At 38.1% G+C, this 25,374-nt stretch overlaps 1 protein-coding gene across 2 annotated transcripts in view; it reads right to left on the bottom strand.

The window, feature by feature from the left end:
* PRRG1 (proline rich and Gla domain 1) overlaps positions 1 to 25,374 on the bottom strand; it is a 148,964-nt gene that overhangs the window by 87,720 nt on the left and 35,870 nt on the right. For both annotated transcript variants that reach the window (XM_055338911.1, XM_055338912.1), the window contains exon 2: positions 210 to 260. In XM_055338911.1, the coding sequence (XP_055194886.1) occupies positions 210 to 219 (10 nt within the window). In that variant the 5' untranslated portion in view covers positions 220 to 260. The remainder of the gene's footprint in view (positions 1 to 209; positions 261 to 25,374) is intronic.

The raw sequence follows: 25,374 nt of genomic DNA, 5'->3' as shown, positions 1-25,374 counted from the left end.
GAGGGGAAAAAACAAGACCCTTGCCAATGAGCAGTATGTGGTCTGTTGGTCTTTCTCTGCACTGCCCTGCTTCAGACAAAAACTTTCTAACACTAATCAGAAATACAATTTAGATGTCCACCAAAAAAACTTTTGAATTGCAAATTTAATTTCCTAGATAGATTAATATGGAGAAAGTATGAATTATTAAAAAGCAAAGAGAAACTTACTCCTCCCCATGTTTTCTTGTGGTCTCTGGCAGGCCCTTGGATTATGATTCCCTGTATAAAAACACAGCACATACACATAGTCAGATTCATAGAGGCTGAGTCACTATATCAAATAAGTTCCATTAAAGCTGATGTAGTCAACATGAGGATTTCATTTTAGTGCATGCCAATCTTGCCCCCTTACACAAATGTATTCTCCATCACAAATAGATATCTAACTTCAGAGAACAGAAACACAGCATTCTGAAAGCATGGACTCCATCTGTATCAACTTACAATATCCTTATTTATCTGGCATTAGTTTCTGCCCTTGCCAAATAAAAGTCATCAAAATGGTCACATGCTTATTTCTTAGGACGGCAATGATATAAACAAAAAATGTTGGACAAAAATGCCAAAAGACCCAATTTTAATAACCAAGTTGGCATGTTATTTGCCTATCCCTGGCTTCTATTAAGTGTCATTCAGTGACAAATCGAATACTCTTTACAGTTGTAACATTTTCCTGAATGGTGTCAAACAGCAGTGCCCCTAATTAAATTATCCCTGAAGCAAAGCACTCCACAGAGCTATTACCAATAAACAGTATGAATCAATAACCATGAACTACTGACAAATGAAATTTTGGAGGATAAAACTCCACATTATCCAAACGCAGGTATGCATGGAAAAACAGCAATTCTGTTTTTAAAAGATGAAAATACATACACAGAAGCTAATTCATAGTATGCTTCATTTTCTTACAGGGTTCAAACATAGAATTACCACACATTTATTTTTTTTAAAGATTTTATTTTTTCATTCATGAGAGACACACGGGGGGTGGGGCAGAGACACAGACAGAGGGAGAAGCAGGCTCCATGCAGGGAGCCCGACGTGGGACTCAATCCCGGGACCCCAGGATCACGCCCTGGGCTGAAGGCAGGCACTAAACCTCTGAGCCACCCAGGGATCCCCTTTACCACACATTTATTATTCACCTACTACATTCCCAAGATGGAGCTAAGCACCAGAGAGGCAAAATTATAAGACATAATCTATCTGTCCATTAAGGAATGTATAACCTACTTGAAGTTAAGGATATAGGGGAGAATGATATCATCAAGACGGCCATTTAGGTCATTCCCAACTATAGTCCCTCTCACAAGGAGACCAACTGGCAACTAGAAAAAAACAACAATGTGAAAATCCCACATTAGTAAGGTAAGAGGACTGGACACACTGGCTCCATCACCCTTCCCCTACAGTGGCACAGTGCCACATTGAGAGCTCCTTGCCCCCGCCAGGGCCTATGGTTTCTACAGTGGGAAAAGAAAGCCCAAGGCAGATCTAGCTTCCCCAGCATATGGGACCCTTCCCAGGAAGCCCACTCATGTCTCACTTCCCAAGGGTCATGGGAAGGATCTGCAGGGCTTGACCACTGGGGATCAGCTAGAGATGGAGAAGGGGGTGGGGCTTATAGCAAACAGTGCCCAGGACTTGGCAAATGGCATTCCTGCTTGTAGCAACACTGCTGAGCAGAGATCCTAGCCAGTAGCTCTGGCCATCTGCAGAGCTAAGCCAGTGGCCACGTCTGGCTAGGGAACTTGGTTGGCAATATTCCCTGATTTGGATCCCCAGTCAATTGTCCAAACTGGCCAGGGAGCCTCTTCTACCACCCTGCCCAAGAAGGGAAGCAAATTCCCAGCTCTACTGTAGCGCTGACCAAAGCCTTTAGCTTTGCCCATCTAGGAGGCCCAGTCAGAGAATGAGAACAGCTACAGGGTTCATCCTATAGCCCTGCTCAGAGTCAAGCCAGCAGCCATGCCCAACTGTTCAGCATAGCCTCTGGCCCCACATAACCAAGGAGCCTGAACAGTGGCCTGGGAAACGTGGGGACATAGCATACTGTACTGTGAGACACAGCCCAGCTTATAATCCCATCCATTCATGGAGCTCAGCCTACAACCCCGATAAGCAGAGGAGCCCAAACTACTGGTCTTGCCCAATTGTTGAACATAGCCTGTAGCCTTGCCCAGGCAGGAAACCAAGCTGATAACCCCACTCAATCAAGGAGTATAGCCTTGAAGATAAGCATGCAGGTCCCACTCAACTTCAGGGCACAAACTATGGGCCCTGTATAAACACAGAGCTCAGTCAGTGGTATCATCTGGTTATGGAGCACAATCTGAGAACCCATATATAACCAGGGGTGATTGGAGAGACCAGCCTAAAGCTCTGTCCAATCAAGGAGTTCAACCAGTGGCACCACCCTCCAAGGAACACAGCCTGAGACTTTGACCAACCATAGGTGATGGTAGAACCCAGCTAGTGGCCCCACCTGACTGTGGAACACAATAGCTCCACCCAAACAAGGAGATGGTTACCCATTGATCCTGCTTGAACACTGGAACACTTAAATATATAAAGCAAATGCCAACACAACTAAAAGGAAAAATAAGCAGCAATACAATATTAGTTGGAGACTTTATTTTTTTTTTTTAGGATTTTTTATTTATTCATAGAGACACACAGAGAAAGAACGGCAGAGACACAGGCAGAGGGAGAAGCAGGCCCCATGCAGGGAGCCTGAAGTGGGATTTGATCCCGGGTCTCCAGGACCACGCCCTGGACTGAAGGTGGCACTAAACTGCTGAGCTACCCGGGCTGCCCAGTTGGAGACTTTAATATCCACTCTCAGTGATAGATAATATAGACAGAATCAATCAGCAAACAGCAAATTTAAACAATACTATAGACCAAAGGGATCAAGCACACATAAACAGAACATTCCATCAAACAGCAGAATACACATTCAAGTACACATGAAATGTTTTCTATGATAGATTATATAGCAGGCCACAAGTCTCAACAAATTCAAGAAGACAAATTATATAAACTATCTTTTACAACCACAGGGGTATGAAACAAGAAAAGAGTAAATGGGAGGAAAGCTGGAAAATTCTCAAATACATAGGAGTTAAAGAACATATTCCTGACCAACCAATGGACCAAAGAAGAAAGCAAAAGTGAAATGTTTAAAAAATCTTAAGACATAGAAAGAAAATAGAATGTAAGAAAAACTATGGGATGCAGAAAAAGCAGTTCTAAGAGGGAAATTTATAAGCAATAAACTTTCAAGAAAAAAATAATCCCAAAGTTAGAAGACATAAATACTAAATATTAGAACAGAATAGGAAAATAGAAAAAATTAACAAAACTAAGATCTGGTTCATTAAAAAGAACAAAATGAAAAATCTTTAGCTAGACCAAGAAAAAATAAGATCAGAAACGAAAGAGGACACATTACAAGTAATATCAAAAATACAAAGGAAAATGAGACAGTTATACACCAACAAATTGAACAACCTCAAAAACATTAATACATTCCTAGAAACATATAACCCATCAGGGCTAAATCATGAAGAAATAGAAACTCTAAACAGATAAATTATAAATAAGGAGACAGAACCAGAATAAGGAGACAGAATAATAAATAAGGAGACATAATAAAAAACCTCCCAATAAAGAAAAGGCCTGGACTACATGGTTTCCCTGGTGGATTCTACCAAACACTTAAAGAAGAATTAATGCCTGTCTTGCTCAGCCTCTTCCAAAAAAAAAAAAAAATCATATAATTATCTCAATAGATGCAGAAAAGGCATTAATAATATTCAACATCCATTCATGATACAAAAACAAAAAAAACACAAGTCTCAATGAATTAGGTACAGAAGGAATATATCTCAACATAGTAAAGGCCACATAAGAGAAACCCACATCATACTTAACAATGAAAGATTGAATGCTTTTCCTTTAAGACCAGGAATGGTCTTAGACTCCCAAGGATACCCACATTCACCACTCCTCCTCAACATAGTACTGAAATCCTAGTCAGAGCAATTAGGCAAGAAAAAAGAAAAAGAGGTCAGCCCGGGTGGGTCAGTGGTTTAGCGCGGCCTTCAGCCCAGGGCCTGATCCTGAAGACCTGGGATCAGGTCCCACAACGGACTCCCTGCAGGGAGCTTGCTTCTCCCTCTGCCTGTGTCTCTGCCTCTCTCTCTCTGTCTCTCAGGAATAAATAAATAAAATCTTAAAAAAAAAAAAAAGGCATTTAACTCAGAAAGGAATAAGTAAGATCTTGTGTACAGGTAATATAATCTTATATACAGAAAATCCTAAAGATACTATAAAAATTAAACCCTGTCAGAATAAAAGAAATCAGTAAAATTGCAGGATAAAAAAAAATCAGCATACAAAAATAAGTTGTTTTCAGAATCTAACAATAAACTGTCTGAAAAATAAAGAATAATCCCCACTTATAATAGCATCAAAAAGAAAAAAATACTAGGAATAAATTTAACCAAGGAAGTGAACAATCTATGCACTGAAAACTGTATAAGATGTTCATGAAAGAAATAGAAAAGGAAACAAATGGAAAAATATTCCATGTTCATGGATTAGAAGAATATTGTTAAAATGTCCATACTACCCAAAGCCATTTATAGATTCAACACAATCTCTATCAAGATTCCAATGGTGGGCAGCCCGGGTGGCTCAGCAGTTTAGCATCACCTTCAGCCCAGGGCGTGATCCTGAAGACCTGGGATTGAGTCCCACGACGGGCTTCCTGCATGGAGCCTGCTTCTCCCTCTGCCTGTGTCTCTGACTCTCTGTGTATCTCATGAATAAATAAATTAAATCTTTAAAAAAAAAAAAAGATTCCAATGGTGATTTTTACAGAAATAGAAAAAACAATCCTAAAATTTGCATGGAACTGCACAGCCAAAGCAATCCTGAGAAAAAACAAAGCTAGAAACATCATACTTCCTGACTGCAAACTGTATTACAAAACTATAATGATTAAAACAGTATGATACTGGCATAAAAACACAAACAGACCAAAGAACAGAATCTCAAATACAGAAATAAACCCATGCATACAAATTCAACTAATATTTACTTGACAAAGGAACCGAGAAAACTCAATGGGGGAAAAGACAGTCTCTTCAATAAATGGTTCTGAGAAAACTAGATAGTCACATGTTAAAGAATGAAACTGGACCTCTGTCATACCACTGACAAAAATTAACCCTAAAACTCCTGGAAGAACAAAGGGAAAAAAGACTCCTTGAAATTGATCTTGGCAATAATTTTTTGGACATGACAACCAAAAACACAAGCAACAAAAGCACAAATAAGTAAGATTATACCAAACTAAAAAGCTTCGGCACAACAAAATAAATGATCAACAAAATGAAAAAACAACCTAGGGAATGGGAGAGTATATTTACAAACCACCTATCTGATAAGGGGTTAACATCCAAAATATAGAATGAACTCATGTAACTCAATAGCAAAAAAACAACCAAATTTAAACATGGGCAATGAACCCAAGTACACATTTTTCAAAAGAAGACATACAAATGGCTAACAGGTACATGAAAAGGTGCTTAACATCACTAATCATCAGGGACATGCAAATCAAAACCACAATGGTGTATCACATCACACCTGTTCGGATGTCTATTATCAAAAAGACAAAAGATAACAAATGTTAGCAAGGATGTGAAGAAAGGGAACCCTTGTACCCCTTGGTGGTAATGCAACTTGGTTACAGCCACTATAGAAAACAGTATGAAGGGGCACCTAGATGGCTCAGTCAGTTAAGCATCTGCCTTTGGCTCAGGTCATGATCTCAGGGTCCTGGAATGGAGCCCCACATCAGGCTCCCTGCTCAGTGGGGAGTCTGCCTCTTCCTCTCCCTAGCTCATATTCTCTCACACTCAAATAAATAAAATCTTTAAAGTAAAAAATTTTTTTAAAAAGAAAACAGTATGAAAGTTGCTCAAGAAATTAAAAAAATAGAACTGCTATATGATCCATCAATTTCACTTTGGGGTATATATCTGAAGGAAATGAAATCAGTATCTGGAAGAGATTTCTATACTACCATGTTCACTGCAACTGCAGCATTATTTACAATAGTCAAGACACAGACCAATATCCACTGACAGATGAATGGATAAAGAAAATGTGACATATATACACATACCCACATAATGAATATCATTCAGCCGCAAAAAAAGGAAATTCTGCCATTTGCAACAACATGGATGAACCTTGAAGGCACTATGCTGAGTGAAATAAGTCAGACATTGAAAATCAAATATTATGTGATCTCACTCATATGTTGAAGTTTAAAAAAAAAACTCATAAAAACAGACAGTAGACTGGTAGTTGCCAGGGTCAAGGGGAAAGGTGATCAAAAGGTACCAACTTCCAGTTTTAAGAGGAATACATTCTGGGGTTTAAAGTATAGCACAGTATCTATAGTCATTGATACTATATACTTGAAAGACAGTAAGTAAGTAGATATTAAAGTTCTTGTCATATACACACAAAATAAAACTATGTGATCTGTTAACCTTCTGTGGTAATCATTTCACAGTATATACATGTACCAAATCAATACATCATATACCTTAAACTTACACAATGCTATATGTCAATTATATCTTAAAAAATAGTGGAAAAAAAAGAAGCTAAGCATATATGAAACAGAGACAGAGACTATATATGAAACTGAGACCTGATAACCAGTTGTGTGACACTGGAAAATAATTTTCTATCTCAAATTCCTTACAAAGGAAAGGCACTGAACTACATGTGTTTCCCAAATTGACCTCCACAGGATGTTAAAAAATACATTATTCAAAAACATGGCTCTAATCAAATAAATGTAAGAAATGCTGTCTTAAAGTTAAATGGGTTTATAAGACTTCTCAGAGCCTTAAAAATGCTAATTAGTAATGTGATCAAAGTATAGTCTCTCATTGTATTTGGCTACATAATCCTTTTTGTAAGTAATCAATATTTCTCAGGACTCCTTTATTTTTTTATAGATTTTATTTATTTATTCATGAGACACACAGAGAGACGGAGACACAGGCAGAGGGAGAAGCAGGCTCCATGCAGGGAGCCCGACATGGGACTCGATCCCAGGGCCACAGGATCATGCCCTGGCCTGAAGGCAGCACTAAACCGCTGAGCCACCAGGGCTGCCCAGGACTCCTGTTCTTTAGAGCTCAGTTTGGGAAACCTAACAAGGTAACTACTAAAGCGTCTTGCAGCCCTGAAATTTCATTATTTTCTGACAAGGTATTAATTATGTGGAACAAAATTAACATAAAATGAATTAAGAAGGAAATCAGGGGGACTAGATTCTCAGAGAATTCTGGAACCAAAAGGAAGTTTAGAAATCATCTAATGGTTTCTCATTACCCACCCCCCATCTTTTATTTAAAGCTGCAAACCGGCAGCCCGAGTGGCTCAGAGGTTTAGCGCCGCCTTCAGCCCAGGGCATGATCCTGGAGACCCCGGGGTTGAGTCCCATGCCCAGGCTCCCTGCATGGAGCCTGCTTCTCCCTCTGCCTGTGCCTGTGCACACCGCCCCCCCCCCCCGCCCCGTCTGTCTCTCATGAATGAATGAATGAGTAAATAAATAAATAAATAATAAAGCTGCAAACCACTCTCAAAAAATCTTATGCAGGACACCAATGTACAAAACAGGTTAGGTCTAAACTCTTCAGATGACTTGAGGTGGACAGCTGTACTCCCACCTACTGGGATTTCTCCTTGAGATACCATAGATATACCCCATCAGAAAGCCAGCACCACAGGAAGCAGAGTCTGAAATCTAGTGACCTCCTGACCCTTCAGATACAGATACAGCTATTCAGGGGAAGGCTCTTGGAAAGAGCTAGAACTCTCATACATGTTCATAGGAAAGTCCTTTATCCACCCCAAGTATCATCTTAATTTTCAATATAATCCCTCCAAATCAGATAAATAAGTATTATGTAAAGAGAACTATAAAACCATTCTCACTCCAGGAAAAACCATATGAAAGTTAATGTACTAAAATGAAATTCCTGTATGAGAAATCATGAGAGATCATGTATGAGAAATCATAATATAATTAAGCAGAGGAGTCATATGGGCTTTCGATTTTAAGAAGACGTCTGTAATGGCAGTAGGAAAAGGAGATCTGACTGGTAAAGAGTACAGTGATATCAGAGATGCTAGGCAAATCTGGCAGGACATCTTGTATTTTACTTTTTCTTTCTTCTTTCATATTTAATAAGGCCCCTTTGAAGAGAATCAAGCCCCTTGCATTTGTGTCAGAGTAACCACAAAGGAAAGGGTTGTCGAGCATGGGCCAGAACTTTCAAAGAGGATTTGCCTCTTTAGAGGTCAACACGGTGGAGAGAACAGGCACCAGAAGCAGCTCTCTCTCAGGGCAAGATGAAACTAAGGAGACAAAAATCAGTATTACCGGTCAGCTGACTCACCTAGTCTTCCAGTAGTAAACTTCCAAAGATCAGAATCTTGTTTTAAAGAATGCAACTTCCTTAGAGAGATTTGAGGTTCAAGGCTTACTGTCTACATTACTCCCAGACCCTGAACTCCCCCGGTCGCAGGTTACCACCATGCTTCCTCTGATGCCAGGGTGTAGCCTGGTCCTTCCACTCTGATCTACTGTTACACTATTCTCTTTTTTCAGCTGTCTCTGTATGTATGTGTGTGTTCTAGTTTTTATACCTCTCTAAGCATGAGTATTTGTCAATCTTGATTCTCACATCCCCATCCCAAACTAAACATTACTTCTAGAGTAATGGCAACACATTTTTTAAAAAAAGAAAAGAAAGAAACAAGAACAACAGCACAGCGCTATTAGCCAGATTTTAGAAAATAAAAATCACTGTTCCTGGGATGCCTGGGTGGCTCAGCAGTTGAGCATCTGCCTTCGGCTCAGGATATGATCCCAGAATGCCTGGATCGAGTCCCACATTGGGCTCTCTGCCTAGAGTCTGCTTCTCCCCCTGCCTATGCCTCTGCCTCTCTCTCTCCCTGTGTCTCTCATGAGGAAATAAATAAAACGTCAAAAAAATAAATTTAAAAAATAAAAATCACTGTTCCGTGGATTTACCCAGCCTGGCATTGAACACACTCTATAACCAGGTTCTACCTTTCTTAACAGTTACACCACACTGGCCAAATTGGCCTCTACTTATCCCTTAAATATACTTTAAACTGCTCCAACTCTATGCCTCTGCTTTTTCTTTCTACCTACCAAAATTCCATTCATCCTTCAATATCGGTGAAGCCTTTCCTCATTAGCTGAACAGGAAGTAATCTCTTTCTCCTTTAAACTCTCATACAATATGGAATTCAGGTACTATCTCATACAGATGTGCATACATTACAGTATCTCTCAGTCCAATTCTCAGTAAGCAAGTTGTTTTCTACATCTTGTCTAATGAGGGTTCTAGTAGCCTACATAAACCAGACTTAGGAAAAGCTCTCATATCAAACATATTTAGGACACATCATGTTTGCCTAGTTTCCCTTAGTATAGATCACTGCATCAAATTACAGTCATTTATATATCACCTTAACCAATTTCATAACTTTTGCTAGATGCATTTATAATCTATGCATCCTTCCTTCCTGTATCCACTTTAGCCCTGTCCTATAAACTAGTATAGGAAAACGTTCAATTTTTTTGTAACGCATGTAATATGTGTAACTATTAAAATTTTCGAACTTTTCCAGGATTTCCTCCAGTTATTTTGCATATCACAAGAAGTACACTTTGTAGAACAATGTTCATTCCTGTCGTCAATTTAAAAATATTTAGTGTCTTTTACTTACCAGTCATTGCTCTATTCTTTAGGACAGTTTTTCTCAACTAAGAGCAATTTTCTCCCCAAAGGACATTTGGCAATGTCTAGAAATATTTTAGTTTGTCGCAACTGGGGAGGAGTGCTACCAGCATCTAGTGGGCTGAAGCCAGGGATACTGATAAATAGCCTACAATACACAGGATAGCCTTCCCACAACAAAGTTGTCTGAAACGTCAGTAGCATCAAGAGTGAGAAACCTGGCTTTAGAGAAACAATGACAAAGTAAAGAGACAAATTTTCTGCTTTTCTGGAATTTACAATCCAGTAAGAGAGTGTTACAGATGATACTCTCTTCCAGTATATTCAAGTAAGATTCCTAAGTCTACAATTTACAGGATTTTCTTCTCTGTATTTCTTTTATATGGAAGGCATGCTGGCACTACGCTGATTTCTAGTATCATGGCCTCTTAAATAATGGTAGGTAATATACATCCTGACATGAGTTCCAAACAGGTCAGAGTATGGGCTTTGCCACCACACATACCAGGGTTTGAGGTCTGCCCTGCCAATTACTATCTGATCTTGGGCAAGTTACTTAACTTCTTTAAGCCTCAGTTTCTTCATCCCTAATGGGGTTATTAATGGTAGTCATAATTTCATAGGCTTTGAAAGAACATTAAATGCTAATAGTTGTTGACAACAAAAAATGCACATTCAGCAGGACTTACGAGAATGATGATGATGATTTTCTTCTCCCAAAATGTCTTGGTTCAGTCTAGTTCTGGTGGTTTATTTTCTAGTTGATCAAGCTGGTTCAATACACCAAGTATAACTATAACTACTTAAGATAGAGGGTAGAATAATGTAATTTTATGAGCTGAATTTTTAAAAATAAAATTTGATTTTAAAGTTGCAGCTTCAGCTGCATGTACTATTTAAATCTGGAACATATACCGTCAGTTCTTTAAGAGTTTGCCTTCTCATTTTTTATGTCCTTTATATGCACTTGCCCCTCTTTTCCCAGCCTTCCAGTGACAATCATAGTCTAGAAACTCCTAACCCTGGTAGTGATTCTTCTTTCAGTAATCATCTGAGATTCAATTATATCTAGCTCTTTATTAATTTTGAAACACTACAAGCTACATTTTAATTTGCAGAGAAGCACTTCAATGCTGGCTTTATTTTTCAGCCACATGGCTCTCTCATGACTGGTTAGGTAGGTCAATCACTTTACTGTCCTCCCTGGTACTCAGATACACCATTACTTTAATTTCTGGCCAATCTACTAAAGACTTTGCCAGTCCTGGTCTCCTGCTCTTTCCTAAGTCCCAAAGCCCCTTATTTTTAAGGCTAAGAGGACTTTAAGGGTCCTGTTGCATACTCTAGAAATGATATGGAGTCCATTCTTTCCTTATGGTGGCTTTTAAAGCCCCAGCTCTGGTCAGCTGCCTAAGGGCTCTTCTGTAAGAGATGGTTCTACCAGGTTTCTGAGTGCATCCCTTCTGCATCTTCTCCACTTCAAATAATAATGATTCAACTGGCATCTATTAATTATTCAAAACCATAAGGCAGTTTCACATATGTCATCTTATCAGTGCTTGCAACAACCTTATGAGGTAGGTACAATAATATCTACTGAAAAATGATAAAACTAAATTTCAAAGGAATTGACTCACTCATGTTCACAAAATTAGTAAGTAGGGGTACCCCAGGACTGTTGTCTTTAACTTATTAACATACATTAAAAGCGCTTACATTATAACTGTATATCTCAGTGACTTCACGAAGACATCCATGTAACTGGCATCTAGATCAAGACTTAGAACACATTCCAGGATTTTATTTATTTATATTTTTTAAAGATTTGATTTATTTACTCATGAGACACACAGAGAGAGAGAGAGAGAGAGAGGCAGAGACACAGGCAGAAGGAGAAGCAGGCTCCCTGCAGGGAGCCCGATGTGGGACTTGATTCCAGGATCCCAGGATCCCAACCTGAGCCAAAGGTAGATGCTCAAGCGCTGAGTCACCCAGGTGCCCCCAGGATTTTAATCTAGAGTTTCTGACACCAAGTCCAGTGCTCTTCCAATCAGATATGTAGTCATTCTACACATATTTACTTACTGCTTACTACATTTCAGTACTTTTGCTAAGCACTGGGGATTTGACGGTAGATAAAACAGATGTGATCCCTGCCCTAATAAAGCTTAAAGGCTCAGGGAAAGACATAATAATTTTTTAAATTATACATAAAGGAACATAAGGTATTAGAGGAATTGAAAGAAGTTCATTAAGGCTTTAGCAAGGCTAGCAAGCGCACCAACTAGCACGGCTAGTTGGGAGTCAGAGACAAAAGGTCAAATTATACAAAGCTTTACTAAGGGAAAAGTTTGGATTTTACTCTAAATGTAGTGGGAAACCACTAAATAAACCTCTGCCTTCATAAATAAACCTATTCCCAAAAAGTCTGCTTTTAGTATGTATTAGTATGTACTAATATATGATAAAATTAATAAATTATAAAATCATAATATATAAAATAATCTTTAAATCAATACATGCTCTCTAGGGATACCTGGGTTGCTCAGCAGTTGAATGTCTGCCTTTGGCTCAGGGCATGATCCCCAAGTCCCAGGATCAAGTCCCACATCGGGCTTCCTGCATGGAGCCTGCTTCTCCTCCCTCTGCCTGTGTCTGGCTCTCTCTCTCTCATGAATAAATAAATAAAATCTTAAAAAAAAAAAATCCCTGCTCTCATGAAAGTTACACTCTAGATGAGAAAAAAAAAAAAAGGAAAGGAGTGCAGAAATCACTTAAAGATGATGGTCTATGTAAGACAAGCACTTTTAAAATAATGGTCTCTTAGTAGTTTATCAATGACATGGCTGTTGACATATACCAGAGGTCAACAGCCACAGAAACAAATTTGTGTGTGGCTATATTCTAATAAAACTTTATTTATGGATACTGAAGTTGGATTTTTATATAATTTTCATGTGTCATGAAATTTTCTTTTAAAATTTTTCAATCATTTAAAAATGTGAAAACCATTCTCAGTTCATGGGCCATACAAAAACAGGCAGCAAGCCCTTATTTGTCAACTCCTGGAATATACAATGAAATGGCTTACAAAATTCTCATAAATCAATAAGTCAAAAGAAATATAAGACCAGGATAAATATTATTGAAACATAAAGACCCAGTGCTATCAATAACAAGTTAGAAAATGCCTTAATAACTTTTAAATTAGAGATACTAATTTTATATTTACAGTGGGACTTATATTTGATTCTCTTTCTCCTATCCCTCCCTCTCCCCATTTATACATGCACGCTAAGAAAGAAAAAAAAGTCATTACAAACTACCTCAAATAATCTAGATGCCCTGTAAATCACTTGATAAAGTCATCTATATTTCCTAACAGAAAGTTTATTTCATCCACAGTGATATTTCAATTATCACTTCCATCTGAATAAAATACAATGCTCCAACCTTGACCTTTCTCCTAACTGCCACAATTCCAAATGCCCCAGAGAAATCTACCCCTGATATCATGTCACCACCTGAAACATCATGGATCTAAAACCAAATATTTTCTCTACCACAAATATAAAGTACTTTCCCCTCTGAATTTCTATAATTATACTAATTCTATTTTCATTATCTCATTCAACTCAAGTGTTGTGAGAGGATATTTTTAAGATTAAAGTTTTCTCTCAAGAGTTCATTTTTTTCCTTTTTTTGTTTTTAACTCCTTACCTATCACCTCCCCCACAAGTAGATAAGCCATTCTGTTCTCATTGTTTGAAATGAAAGACAAGCTTGGATCAGAAAAGAAAGCAAAAAGTAAGTTTTCCTAACTTTGTATTCCAAGGTACTTGGAGGAAAATGAGAGGTCTTCTAACAGAGACAATATGATTGAGGAAAACAATGAGAGCAGGGGTTCCCCCTTCAATCCCATTTACTCATTTCCTTCTCCCAGTCTAGAAAGGTTCCCCTGGGTTAAAGGGAGGAGAGAAATCAGTGGGGCCTAGGATAAATCATAGCTGAAGCTACTAAACAGAATCAAAACAACAGGCCATTTTTAGTGAGGGGCATTGCTTAAATGCCCTGGAGTCCCTTGGGAGTGGATTTAGCATCAACAGACCATAGGAACAGGATCGTTCCTGATGGTATATGGTGAAGGCTTCTCTTGGACATTAGTCCTCCCCTTACTGATGATCTCCCTGCTAGAAGAATGCCTATCCATGCCTGAGATTTTATTCATTCCCCATCCAATTTGCCCCACATATGTAGCCCTTTTGATAACGTCCCTGGACCACAGGCCTTGAAGAAGAACAGAGCCTTGGACACTCCACAATGGTGATGGTGGTGATGGTGGTAATGGTGAAGAAAAGGGTGGGGTGGGATAGGGTAGGCACTAGTAACCACTGGCCTGATTTCTTACACTATAGGTAGGTTCTGCATGTTTTGTTTTGGTTTTTTGATCTTCAGATAAATGGAATCATAATGTATACTCTTTTGGAGCTAGCTTCTCTCAACTTCATGTTTGTAAACTTAATTTATATCATGGCATGTAGTAATATATTTATTCTTATTCGATATATATATGCTATTTATTTATTCATTCTTCCACTGATGGACATTTGCATTGTATTCCAGTTTAGGAAAAGTAGTAACACGCGCCCCTATTACATGGGTTTACAAGAGTAGCACTATCCTTAGTTCAATCTAATATAACCAATCAGTAAGACCTACTCAGTCTTCCTTTGTTGTATCTCTATTACCTGATCCCAGTCTTTCCCCACTCAACACTACAAAATCTAATCATATTTCTTCAGGTTGATAGTAAGCTTCCCAAGGACAGGAAATAGCTTAATTCTCTGAATCTTTCATAAAATATATACTTAGTATGTATAAAAGGAACAGCTATTAGACATGTGTAAGCACTACAATCTAAGTGATCACTGATGGCTTTCAACATAGACATGTAAGTGGCATTTTTGACATCTTATAAAGTCTTGGGATCTTTTTCAGTGCATATTTCAGGTATTTCTCAGCATACAAAATGTCCCAAAGAGGGAGGTGGGCGCGGTGTGTGTGACTGGGTGACAGGCACTGAGGGGGGCACTTGATGGGATGAGCACTGGGTGTTATTCTATATGTTGGTAAATTGAACACCAATAAAAAATAAATTTATTTTAAAAATAATAATAAAATAAAATAGAAAAAAAATGTCCCAGAGATAATACCTAAATATGAAAAGATCCTAACATTAAGTACATACCTCTGCTCACCTTTAGTAAGGAGCTCACAGAGATGTGATACAGAAGTAGGAGCAAAAGGAAGAGGTAAATGGTGGTAGAATATTAGAACGCAGGGCCCTAACAACTCATAGCTTAATATTTATCAGGAGAAACTTGACCACCTAGGCTTTTAGCAATAACCACCCATGAGAATAATAACAGCATACAATAACATAGTGACTGGTTATCAGATCAGCATGTACATTAATTCCTCTAATCTTTGCAATCTTATGAGTTGAGCATGGTACTATCATTAGTACTAGAGGTACAGATAAAAAATTTGATGCAGAGTAGTTAAGCAATTTGCTCAAAGTCATGCGGTTTGTAAAGTAGTAGAGCTAAGATTCTAATCCAGGCAATCTGGCTTGCATGTTCTTAACTGAGGAAGGCGAGATTTCTTCCTCCAAATGGGGTGAGAGTTTTACAATCTAAACAAAAACTTAGGGGATCCCTGGGTGGCTCAGCCGTTTGGCACCTGCCTTTGGCCCAGGGTGCAATCCTGGATTCCCGGGATTGAGTCCCATGTCGGGCTCCTGGCATGGAACCTGCTTCTCCCTCCTCCGGTGTCTCTGCCTCTCTCTCTCTCTCTCCCTCTCTCTCTCATGAATAAATAAATTTTTAAAAAATTAAAAAAAAATAAACAAAAAATAAAAAAAACTTAGAACTATATGTGAGAAATATGTGAGTATGGATTTTATTTTTTTATTTTTATTTTTTTATAATAAATTTATTTTTTATTGGTGTTCAATTTGCCAACATACAGAATAACACCCAGTGCTCATCCCATCAAGTGCCCACCTCAGTGTCCACCACCCAGTCACCCCCACCCCCCACCCTCCTCTCCTTCTACCACCCCTAGTTCGTTTCCCAGAGTTAGGAGTCTTCCATGTTCTGTCTCCCTTTCTGATATTTCCCACTTAGTTTTTCTCCTTTCCCATTTATTCCCTTTCACTATTATTTATATTCCCCAAATGAATGAGACCATACAATGTTTGTCGTTCTCCGATTGACTTATTTCACTCAGCATAATACCCTCCAGTTCCATCCACATCGAAGCAAATGGTGGCTATTTGTCGTTTCTAATGGCTGAGTAATATTCCATTGTATACATAAACCACATCTTCTTTATCCATTCATCTTTCGATGGACACCGAGGCTCCTTCCACAGTGTGGCTATTGTGGACATTGCTGCTATAAACATTGGGGTGCTGGTGTCCCGGTGTTTCATTGCATCTGAATCTTTGGGGTAAATCCCTAGCAGTGCAATTGCTGGGTCGTAGGGCAGGTCTATTTTTAACTCTTTGAGGAACCTCCACACAGTTTTCCAGAGTGGCTGCACCAGTTCACATTCCCACCAACAGTGCAGGAGGGTTCCCTTTTCTCCGCATCCTCTCCAACATTTGTGGTTTCCTGCCTTGTTAATTTTCCCCATTCTGTGAGTATGGATTTTTAAAGACACTTTACACATGTAAATAGAGCTTTTCAGCCATTAAAAAGGGTGAAGGGGGAATTATTATAAAGGGACATGAGGAAAATTTTTAGAGTGATAGATTACTCATTACCTTGACTATGATGACAATTTCATGAGTGTATACATATGTAAAAACTTATCCAATTGTACACTTTAAATATGTGCATGTATGTCAACTTCACGTTAATTATACCTCAATAAAGCTATATACAAAAAGGATGAAATAGAACTACAGATGAACCAATCATTTAAAAAAAAAGGTGCCCATAATATAGTGAGTGGAGAAAAAAAATTATGAGTGTTCATGATATAATTTGCTAAATATAAACACATATAAAAACATTTTATATACACATATACACACTGTTACCCATCAGTTTTCTTACTCTGTGGTAACAGAGTAAGAAGGTACTAGAAGGAGCTTTCACTGAGGCTTCTGTCAACAGAAAGGTTACAGAGCCACCTTGAAAGAGATCCTCCAGGCCCATTCAAGCCTTCACATGACTGCAGGCCTGCAGGCCATCTTAATAGCAACTTTGTGAGAGACTCTGACCCAAAACCACCCAGCTTATCTGCTCCTCTACTGCTGACTCTGAGAAAGTATGTTAAGATAATAAATGTTCATAATTTTAAGCTGCTAGGTTTAGGTATAATTTGTCATGTAGCAGTAGATAATTAACATAGTATTTGTCACTTTTATATAAAATATTATTAAAATATAGCATACAGGGGTACCTGGGTAGCTCAGTGGTTGAGTATCTTCATTTGGCTCAGGTCATGATCCTGGGGTCATGGGATCAAGTCCAACATCAGGCTCCCACAGGGAGCTTGCTTCTCCCTCTGCCTATGTCTCTGCCTTTCTTTGTGTCTCTCATGAATAAATAAAATCTTTCTTTTTTTTTTTTTTTTAGGAATCCAACTTGGTTTCCTTTTTCTTTTATTATTATTTTTTTTATTTATGATAGTCATAGAGAGAGAGAGAGAGAGAGAGAGGCAGAGACACAGGCAGAGAGAAGCAAGCTCCATGCACCGGGAGCCCGATGCGGGATTCGATCCCGGGTCTCCAGGATCGCGCCCTGGGCCAAAGGCAGGCGCCAAACCGCTGCGCCACCAGGGATCCCTAAATAAAATCTTTAAAAAATAAAATATAGCATACATACAGAAAAGTGCACAAGTTATAAGTATATTCCTTATTGAATTTTCATAAAGTGAGCATGCCCACATAACTAGTACCCACATCAGGACACAAAGCAGAAAATTACCAGCACTCCAAAAAAGACCCCGTTGTGCTCCCTGTCTGGTCACTATCTTCCAAAAAGGGTACTCACTAGCCTGATTTCTTATATCATAAATAAGGTTTGGGGTATCTGGGTGGAGCAGTTGGTTAAGCCTCCAACTCTTGGTTTCAGGTCAGGTCATTACCTCAGGATCAGGGGTCGAGTCCTGGGTCAGGCTCCACACTGAGTGTAGTCTGCTTAAGATTCTCTCTCCCTCTCCTTCTGCCCCTCCTGCTTGTGCTTTTTTCTCTCTCTAAAATAGGTCTTATAAATAAATAAATAAATAAATAAATAATATAAATAAATAAAATGAGGTTTGCATGTTTGTGAACATATGAATAGAATCATAGTGTATGTTCTTGGATCTGGTTTCTTTTGCTCAACAGTAAGATTCATCCAAATTGCTGCATGTAGTTACAGTTCATTCATTCTCACTACTGATTCCATATTAGGTATATATCCTCATTAATGTATTTTATTTTTTTAAAAAAGATTTTATTTACTTATTCATGAGAGACACAGAGAGAGAGTCAGAGACATAGGCAGAGGGAGAAGCAGGCACCCCACAGGAAGCCTGATATAGGACTCAATCCCTGGACCCCAGGATCATGTGTTGAGCCAAAGGCAGATGCTCAACCGCTAAGCCACCCAGGCATCACAATGTATTTTATCATTTGATGGACACTTGGGTGGTCGTAGGTTTAGGTTTATTAGAAACAATGCTGTGAACATTCCTGTACATGTCTTTTTATGAACCTATATCCCTATTTCTGTTGTACATATTCCTGGAAGTGGAATTATTGGGTCATAGGGATGCCTATATTCAAGTCTATTCATTACTTGATAAACACTTTCCCAATGTTGTACCAGTATACATTCCCTACAGCAGTATAGTGGAGTTCTAGTTGCTCCACATTCTTACGGACTCTTGGTATTGTCTTTTTCATCTTTGCTATTCTGATAAGTAGTAATGGTATTGCATTGTACATTTTCCTAATGACTGAAGTTGAACATGCTTTTAAGATTAGCAAATGCCATGATAGCTTTCTAAAATAATGAGTTATTTGCATTATTGTGAAAGCAAGTGCTTTTGAGCTGTAAAAAGTCATTGAAAAGAGACAAACCGGGAAGCCTGGGTGACTCGGTGGTTGAGCGCCTGCCTTCGGCTAAGGGGGTGATCCTGGAGTCCCAGGATCAAGTCCCACGTCAGGCTCCTGCATGGAGCCTGCTTCTCCCTCTGCCTGTGTCTCTGCCTCTCTCTCTTTCTGTCTTCCATGAATAAATAAACAAAATCTTCAAAAAAAAAAAAGAATCATGCTAGCCATAATCACTATCTACAAAACCTTTTTTTGAGGAAAACAAGGGGCACAGATGCACTTTAACCCTATTACATAGTGCCATATAATTCAGGGCAGTCAATGCTAGTGTGAGGAAAACAGTAAATATTCTGCAAATGAAAATGTATATCACCTATAAATGTGGTCCCATTACATCATACTTCTAGAGAGGAAAAATGGTAATTTATATATAACCTAAATAGCCAATAAAATATACACTCACCTTCCTTTAACCTTACAAGCTACATTAGGCTTCACTTTTTTTTTTCCTTTATGAGTTACCAGAATGCACTATGGCATAAGCTGCTTATTTTTAGTTTACTGATTAAATTTTAATAAGATTCTTCAGATAGCAGAACAATCAGTTAAAGAAAGTTAATATTGCTGGACAAGATCAATGCATAATGGACACTATGTGTGAGTGAAAAAATAGAATAAACAATGTGGCTTTGGTTGTATTATCTTAGGCATACCACAGCACAGAATCTTAGCCCCTAATGTTTTTTTTTTTAATGTGATTTTTTTTTAAATTTATGATAGGCACACAGTGAGAGAGGGAGAGGCAGAGACACAGGCAGAGGGAGAAGCAGGCTCCATGCACTGGGAGCCCGACGTGGGATTCGATCCCAGGTCTCCAGGATCGCGCCCTGGGCCAAAGGCGCCGGCGCCAAACCACTGCGCCACCCAGGGATCCCCTCTTAGGCCCTAATGTAACAAACTGGTGCTTTAAATGTGATCACCTAAGAAGCTCCACTATTCCAGTTTTTTTTTAAATAAATGAGATTAGATATATCAAATAACTTCAAGAGCTCAATATTTACAATTCAACCAAAAAAAATAGGTTCTCACATTTTTAATAATCTCACTGTCCTATTGTGTATGCACCTCACAAAAAATGGCACTGAAAAATAATCATAAATAGCATATAGAACAAATCTGATATAGCTCTGAGGCTTTAGAAAAAGAGTTCTTCCTAGAACATGTAATACTGCTGTATCACTAACAAAACACATCACTGTAGTGACTATGTTCAAGGATATTATATGAGGTAACCAAAATTTGATGGTTTAACACAGACAAAACATTAACCTCAACTCTAAAGAAGGTATATTTTGTAGGATGAAGTAAACTACTAGATTTATAGCTTTCTTCAATTAAAACTATTCCTGAGTAAAGATCCATTTCCTATAAGTATCATTCAATTTTAAAGGAAATTTGTCTCAAGAACAAAATTAAGTTGATAATGCTACACAACAATAGAATTACATTCTATAAAAGCATGAGTATGGGTTTGTTTTAAGGTAAAAAAAAAAAAAAAAAGGTCCGTACAGAAATGCTTTTCTTTATTACTTAGTATCTTCTCCTATAGGAGCATCCCAGACAAAAATCTTAAGAATGGATTCCTATGAGAAGCTATTACACTGGTGATCTTGGGCAACAGTGACCACATAGGTGGGGAGAAAAAAATCTAAAGATGATGGGGAATGCTAGGCTTGAACTGTCTGTTGCTACTGCTTTTAAACTCAATCTAATTGAACTGGAGAGCTCTGAATTCTCAGACAAAAAGCAGAAGAGAAATGAAACTAAGGTCCTGCAAAGTCCACAAACTAGAAAATGAGCTTAATCACATTTGACTAGAAATCACCAATCCTCAATGGGAGATTTAATTAGATAATAATGTCCTATTTTGTTTAATGCTGGACAGGATCATGTATATCTTGTTTGATGCTATATTCCCATACTCATCACTACATTTGACACATACTAGACATGCAAAATTTATTGAATAAATAAAATATTGTATTTTAACAAGTCAAGCACATATGATATTCCATTTTATCTGTTGTTTTATTCATATATTGTAATAATCTCTCTATAAAATTAAATGCTTCATGAACATGATTCTTAATAACTTCATTATATTCATGTATCATAATTTAACCATTTCCTAAATATACTATCATTCAGAAATAAACTTTTTTCCAACCAATAAAAAATTCTGCGTCCATTAAGAATTTATTCTATTATTTGTTGTCATATAGTAGTGTATTATTTAAATATAAACTCTTATTTTCATTTTTTATATTTCCTTGGGACAGAAAGTGGGAGAACCTGGATTTACCCTTCTAGAGATGGAGCTATCTTCGCCTTTGGGGCAAAGAAGTATATATTACTGGGAAAATCAGAGGAAGCTATCAGCTTTTTACACATATGTAAATTAAACAATCAGCTTACTTCTTAATATCTAGCTGAAATAGAGTACAAGAACTGGAGTTTTCCTATGGTAGAGAAAGTCTGGCAGTGAAAGAGTTGGATGGGAGAACTGATCCTGACCAGGGATTATGCACCGGACTTTTTTTTTTTTTTAACTTTTTTTTTGTTTTAAATTTTTATTTATTTATGATAGTCACACAGAGAGAGAGAGAGAGGCAGAGACACAGGCAGAGGGAGAAACAGGCTCCATGCACCGGGAGCCCGACGTGGGATTCGATCCCGGGTCTCCAGGATCACGCCGTGGGCCAAAGGCAGGCGCCAAACCACTGCGCCACCCAGGGATCCCTATGCACCGGACTTAATTTTTGTTCTGTTAATCAGCTGTGAGACATTTCTGGGACTTTGTTTACTCTCCTATAAAAGGCTTCCCAGAGAAATGAACTGAGACTTGGAGAAGCTTAAGAGGAAAGGGCCAAGAGATGCCTGAGTAGCTCAGTGGTTGAGCATCTGCCTTCAGCTCAGGGCATGATCCCAGGATCCAGGATCGAGTCGAGTCCCGCTTTGGGCTCCCTCAGAGGAACCTGCTTCTCCTTCTGCCTATGTCTCTGCCTCTCTGTGTGTCTCTCATGAATAAATAAATCTTTAAAAAAAAAAAAAAGAGGAAAGGGTCAAGATATAACTTGGGCACACCTTGAGGTATTTGCAGGGATTATTGTAGGCATATGATCACTTCTTGCTTTGCCTCTCATGCTAGCTTATCTAAAGGTTTAATTGTTATATACTTTTGGACATCACTTAATTTGGCACCCAAGGTCATGTTCAAATCATGATAAACAAAAGAAGCAAAACAGATACCAATTCAATATATTAAACTTAACATTTCGGTATCAAATTCATTTTATTTACTCGTACCCTACCCAGTTCTGGAAGAATTAAAGGTGATTTATATAAAATGTCATAGATGATAAAATAAAATTTAAGTTTAAAAAGGATTTGAGGAGGGGATCCCTGGATGGCTCAGTGGTTAAGCATCTGCCTTCGGCCCAGGGCGTGGTCCTGGAGTCCTGGGATTGAGTCCCACATCGGGCTCCCTGCATGGAGCCTGCTTCTCTCTCTCTGCCTATCTCGCTGCCTCTCCCTCTGTGTTTCTCATGAATAAATAAAATCTTTTTTTAAAAAAAAGAATTTGAGGAAAATGCAACAAAGGAAAAAACCAAGAAGAGATTCAGAGAAAAAGGAGTCAATTTTGTATATAAAAACCTTGCTGAAAGGTTGAATCTTTTTTTTAGGTTGAATCTTTGTTAAAGAGATAAACCTCCTAGGAGTCAAGGCCAAAAGAAAAACAAAATTACATGAGCCACAGTATCACTAAGATAAAAACAAAGCAGTAAAGCAGTTGCCCAGAAGCCTCATTACTTATGATTTTGATATTAAAGAGAAAAATTATTCCTAACATCTTCCAAAGAAACGTAATGAATATCTTCAACATCCACATTATAAATACAATAAGGTTTTTTATAGCACAATTTCTTGTAGCTTCTTTGTTATAAATAGGCTAATGACAAGATAGCACCAAAACAGTGTACCCTACATTTGTATAATATATTTAGAAACTGACCCAGTCAGATGGCTTCCTAAAACTGCCTAGATACAACTGAAAACACACCAGGCAGGTCCAGCTGGGATGCCTATGCCAAAGGAAACTGCATCTAGCTGATCCAGACAAACATCATGATGGCCACTCTATACACAAAATCTACATAATCTGACTCACTGTGCTGGTCCTTCTCCAAAACACAGCAGCAGCCCTAAAAGAAATGCTTATAAGCAACCTCAGGGGCCAAGAGAATTTAGAATATCATTTTATTTTAAATAATTAAGGGTGAAGGACTGTAGTTCAGCTGTGGGTAGCCTTGGGTCCCTATTAATGACACCCTGTAAGGATATTATGGAAAGCTTGCCAACTTGGTTTACCCAAACAATCAGCCCAAACAAAAGATGTTTGTTATATTACAGTAATGGTTGAAAAGTAACCCTAAATCCTTATACCAGAGTCCAAATGTCTGGAGACAATACAGTAAATATTCTGGTACAGTAGGGGGAGGGAGGGAGGTCACTTTTCTGGACTACAGTTGCTTTAGTACTCAATTTTCAGGTGGGTTTGAATTCCTCTGTCATTCATTTATTTCCCATAGTTACACACCTTTTAATCAGAGTTGAGATGACGGAGCAGGGGGTACAGAGGGCTCTATCTGAACTTTTTTTTTTTTTTGCTCTGCCAGCATTATAACAAGAATCATCTTCATGCCATTTTACTCAATCTGCATATTAGGAACCCTGTGAGTCCAGTAAAATGAATAATATCATACCTGTCTTAAAGATGAGGAAATCAAGCCTTGGTTTGGTTACATTGTCATTATTTGGTAGAACCCATAGCACATTCCAGGTCTGATTCTCACTCTAATACTTTCCCCACTGTAGTAATGAACCAAGAATGTAAAATTTGCAGTTACCAGCTTAATTTTATAAGTCCTTTATAATACTAAAATGGCTTTTTATGCAACTTATAATTAAAAGCAACAAATACAAGATGCCTGGATGGCTCAGCAGTTGAGTGTCTGCCTTTGGCTCAGGGTGTGACCCTGGGGTCCTGGGATAGAGTCCCACATCGGACTCCCTTTGAGGAGCTTGCTTCTCCCTCAGCCTATGTCTCTGCCTCTCTCTCTCTCTCTCATGAATAAATAAATAAAATCTTAAAAAAAAAACACACAAATACAACTGCATGCAAACCTGAATGAGAGGTCCTATGACAAACAAGGATGACATCTTAGGTTGAGTTGTAGTCTCTTTTATTTGCTTTTCCACTCCAACAAGAGTCCTACAAATCAAGTCAAACTAGCTCTCTATGCATAGTATATACTTTCCCACTTCCAAGCCTTTGTTCATACCATTCTCCTTATATTAAATATAACGTCCCCACGAGGAACCTAGCGGGTTCAACTGGAGGAGCATGTGACACTTAATATCTGGTGGTGAGTTCAAGCCCCGTGCTGGGTAGAGAGATTAAACATAAATAAATAAATAAATAAAATATGATGTCCCTTCCTTTTGGCTTATTTTTACCCTAAAGCCATTATTAATGACAGTATATTCCAACCTCCTTAGAAATATAGCTCTATCAGTTTAACAGGATACAATCTCTCTGTCCCCTAAATTTCTATAGAGGACAATGTGTAGTACTCATTTGCCAAATATTACTCTTCCTTGTTTACTCACTAGTTTTCTACGTGTGTATTATCTCTTCCCTGATTGTAAGCTGCTTGAGGGAATGAGGCCATCACTTGGCCTTTCTACAGTGATGATAGTATCTAGCACTCAGCTGACACAGAGAAAACACTCAATAACTGATGGCTAAAAGAGCGAGTCCCCTGAAGAGTCTAAAAACAACAGCTGCCTACTTCACTATCTTTCACTATAAACTCAGTCTTAATTTCCCAATTTCACTTTTACCTTTCTTTTTTAATTTTAACTGTCCATAACATGAAGCCGAATTACACGCTTTTTTAACACTGGATTGATGACAGATTCCTGTATGACATATATGGAGCATATTTTCTATTCACCAAACTGAAGTATACTTAAAGCAAACAGCTTGGAACACATATAAATTGTCATTGCTGCTTCGTAATCTATCATATATTTTTTTCATTGATTTAATTAGTCCTCTATTGATGTTTATTTAGGATAGCTCCATTTCTTTATCGTAAATAATGCTGATAAATGTACCTACCTATATTTGTATACATATCTCTTATTGTTTTCTGAAATTAAATTCTTAGGGTGATATGTATTGCTAATTGGCTTTCCAGAAAGTTTGAAGCAGTTTCATTTT

Source organism: Nyctereutes procyonoides, unplaced genomic scaffold, assembly GCF_905146905.1.
Source record: "Nyctereutes procyonoides isolate TBG_1078 unplaced genomic scaffold, NYPRO_anot_genome, whole genome shotgun sequence".
Lineage (NCBI taxonomy): Eukaryota > Metazoa > Chordata > Mammalia > Carnivora > Canidae > Nyctereutes > Nyctereutes procyonoides.
The sequence above is the reverse complement of the archived record's forward strand: the minus strand, read 5'-3'. Positions and strand labels throughout refer to the sequence as shown.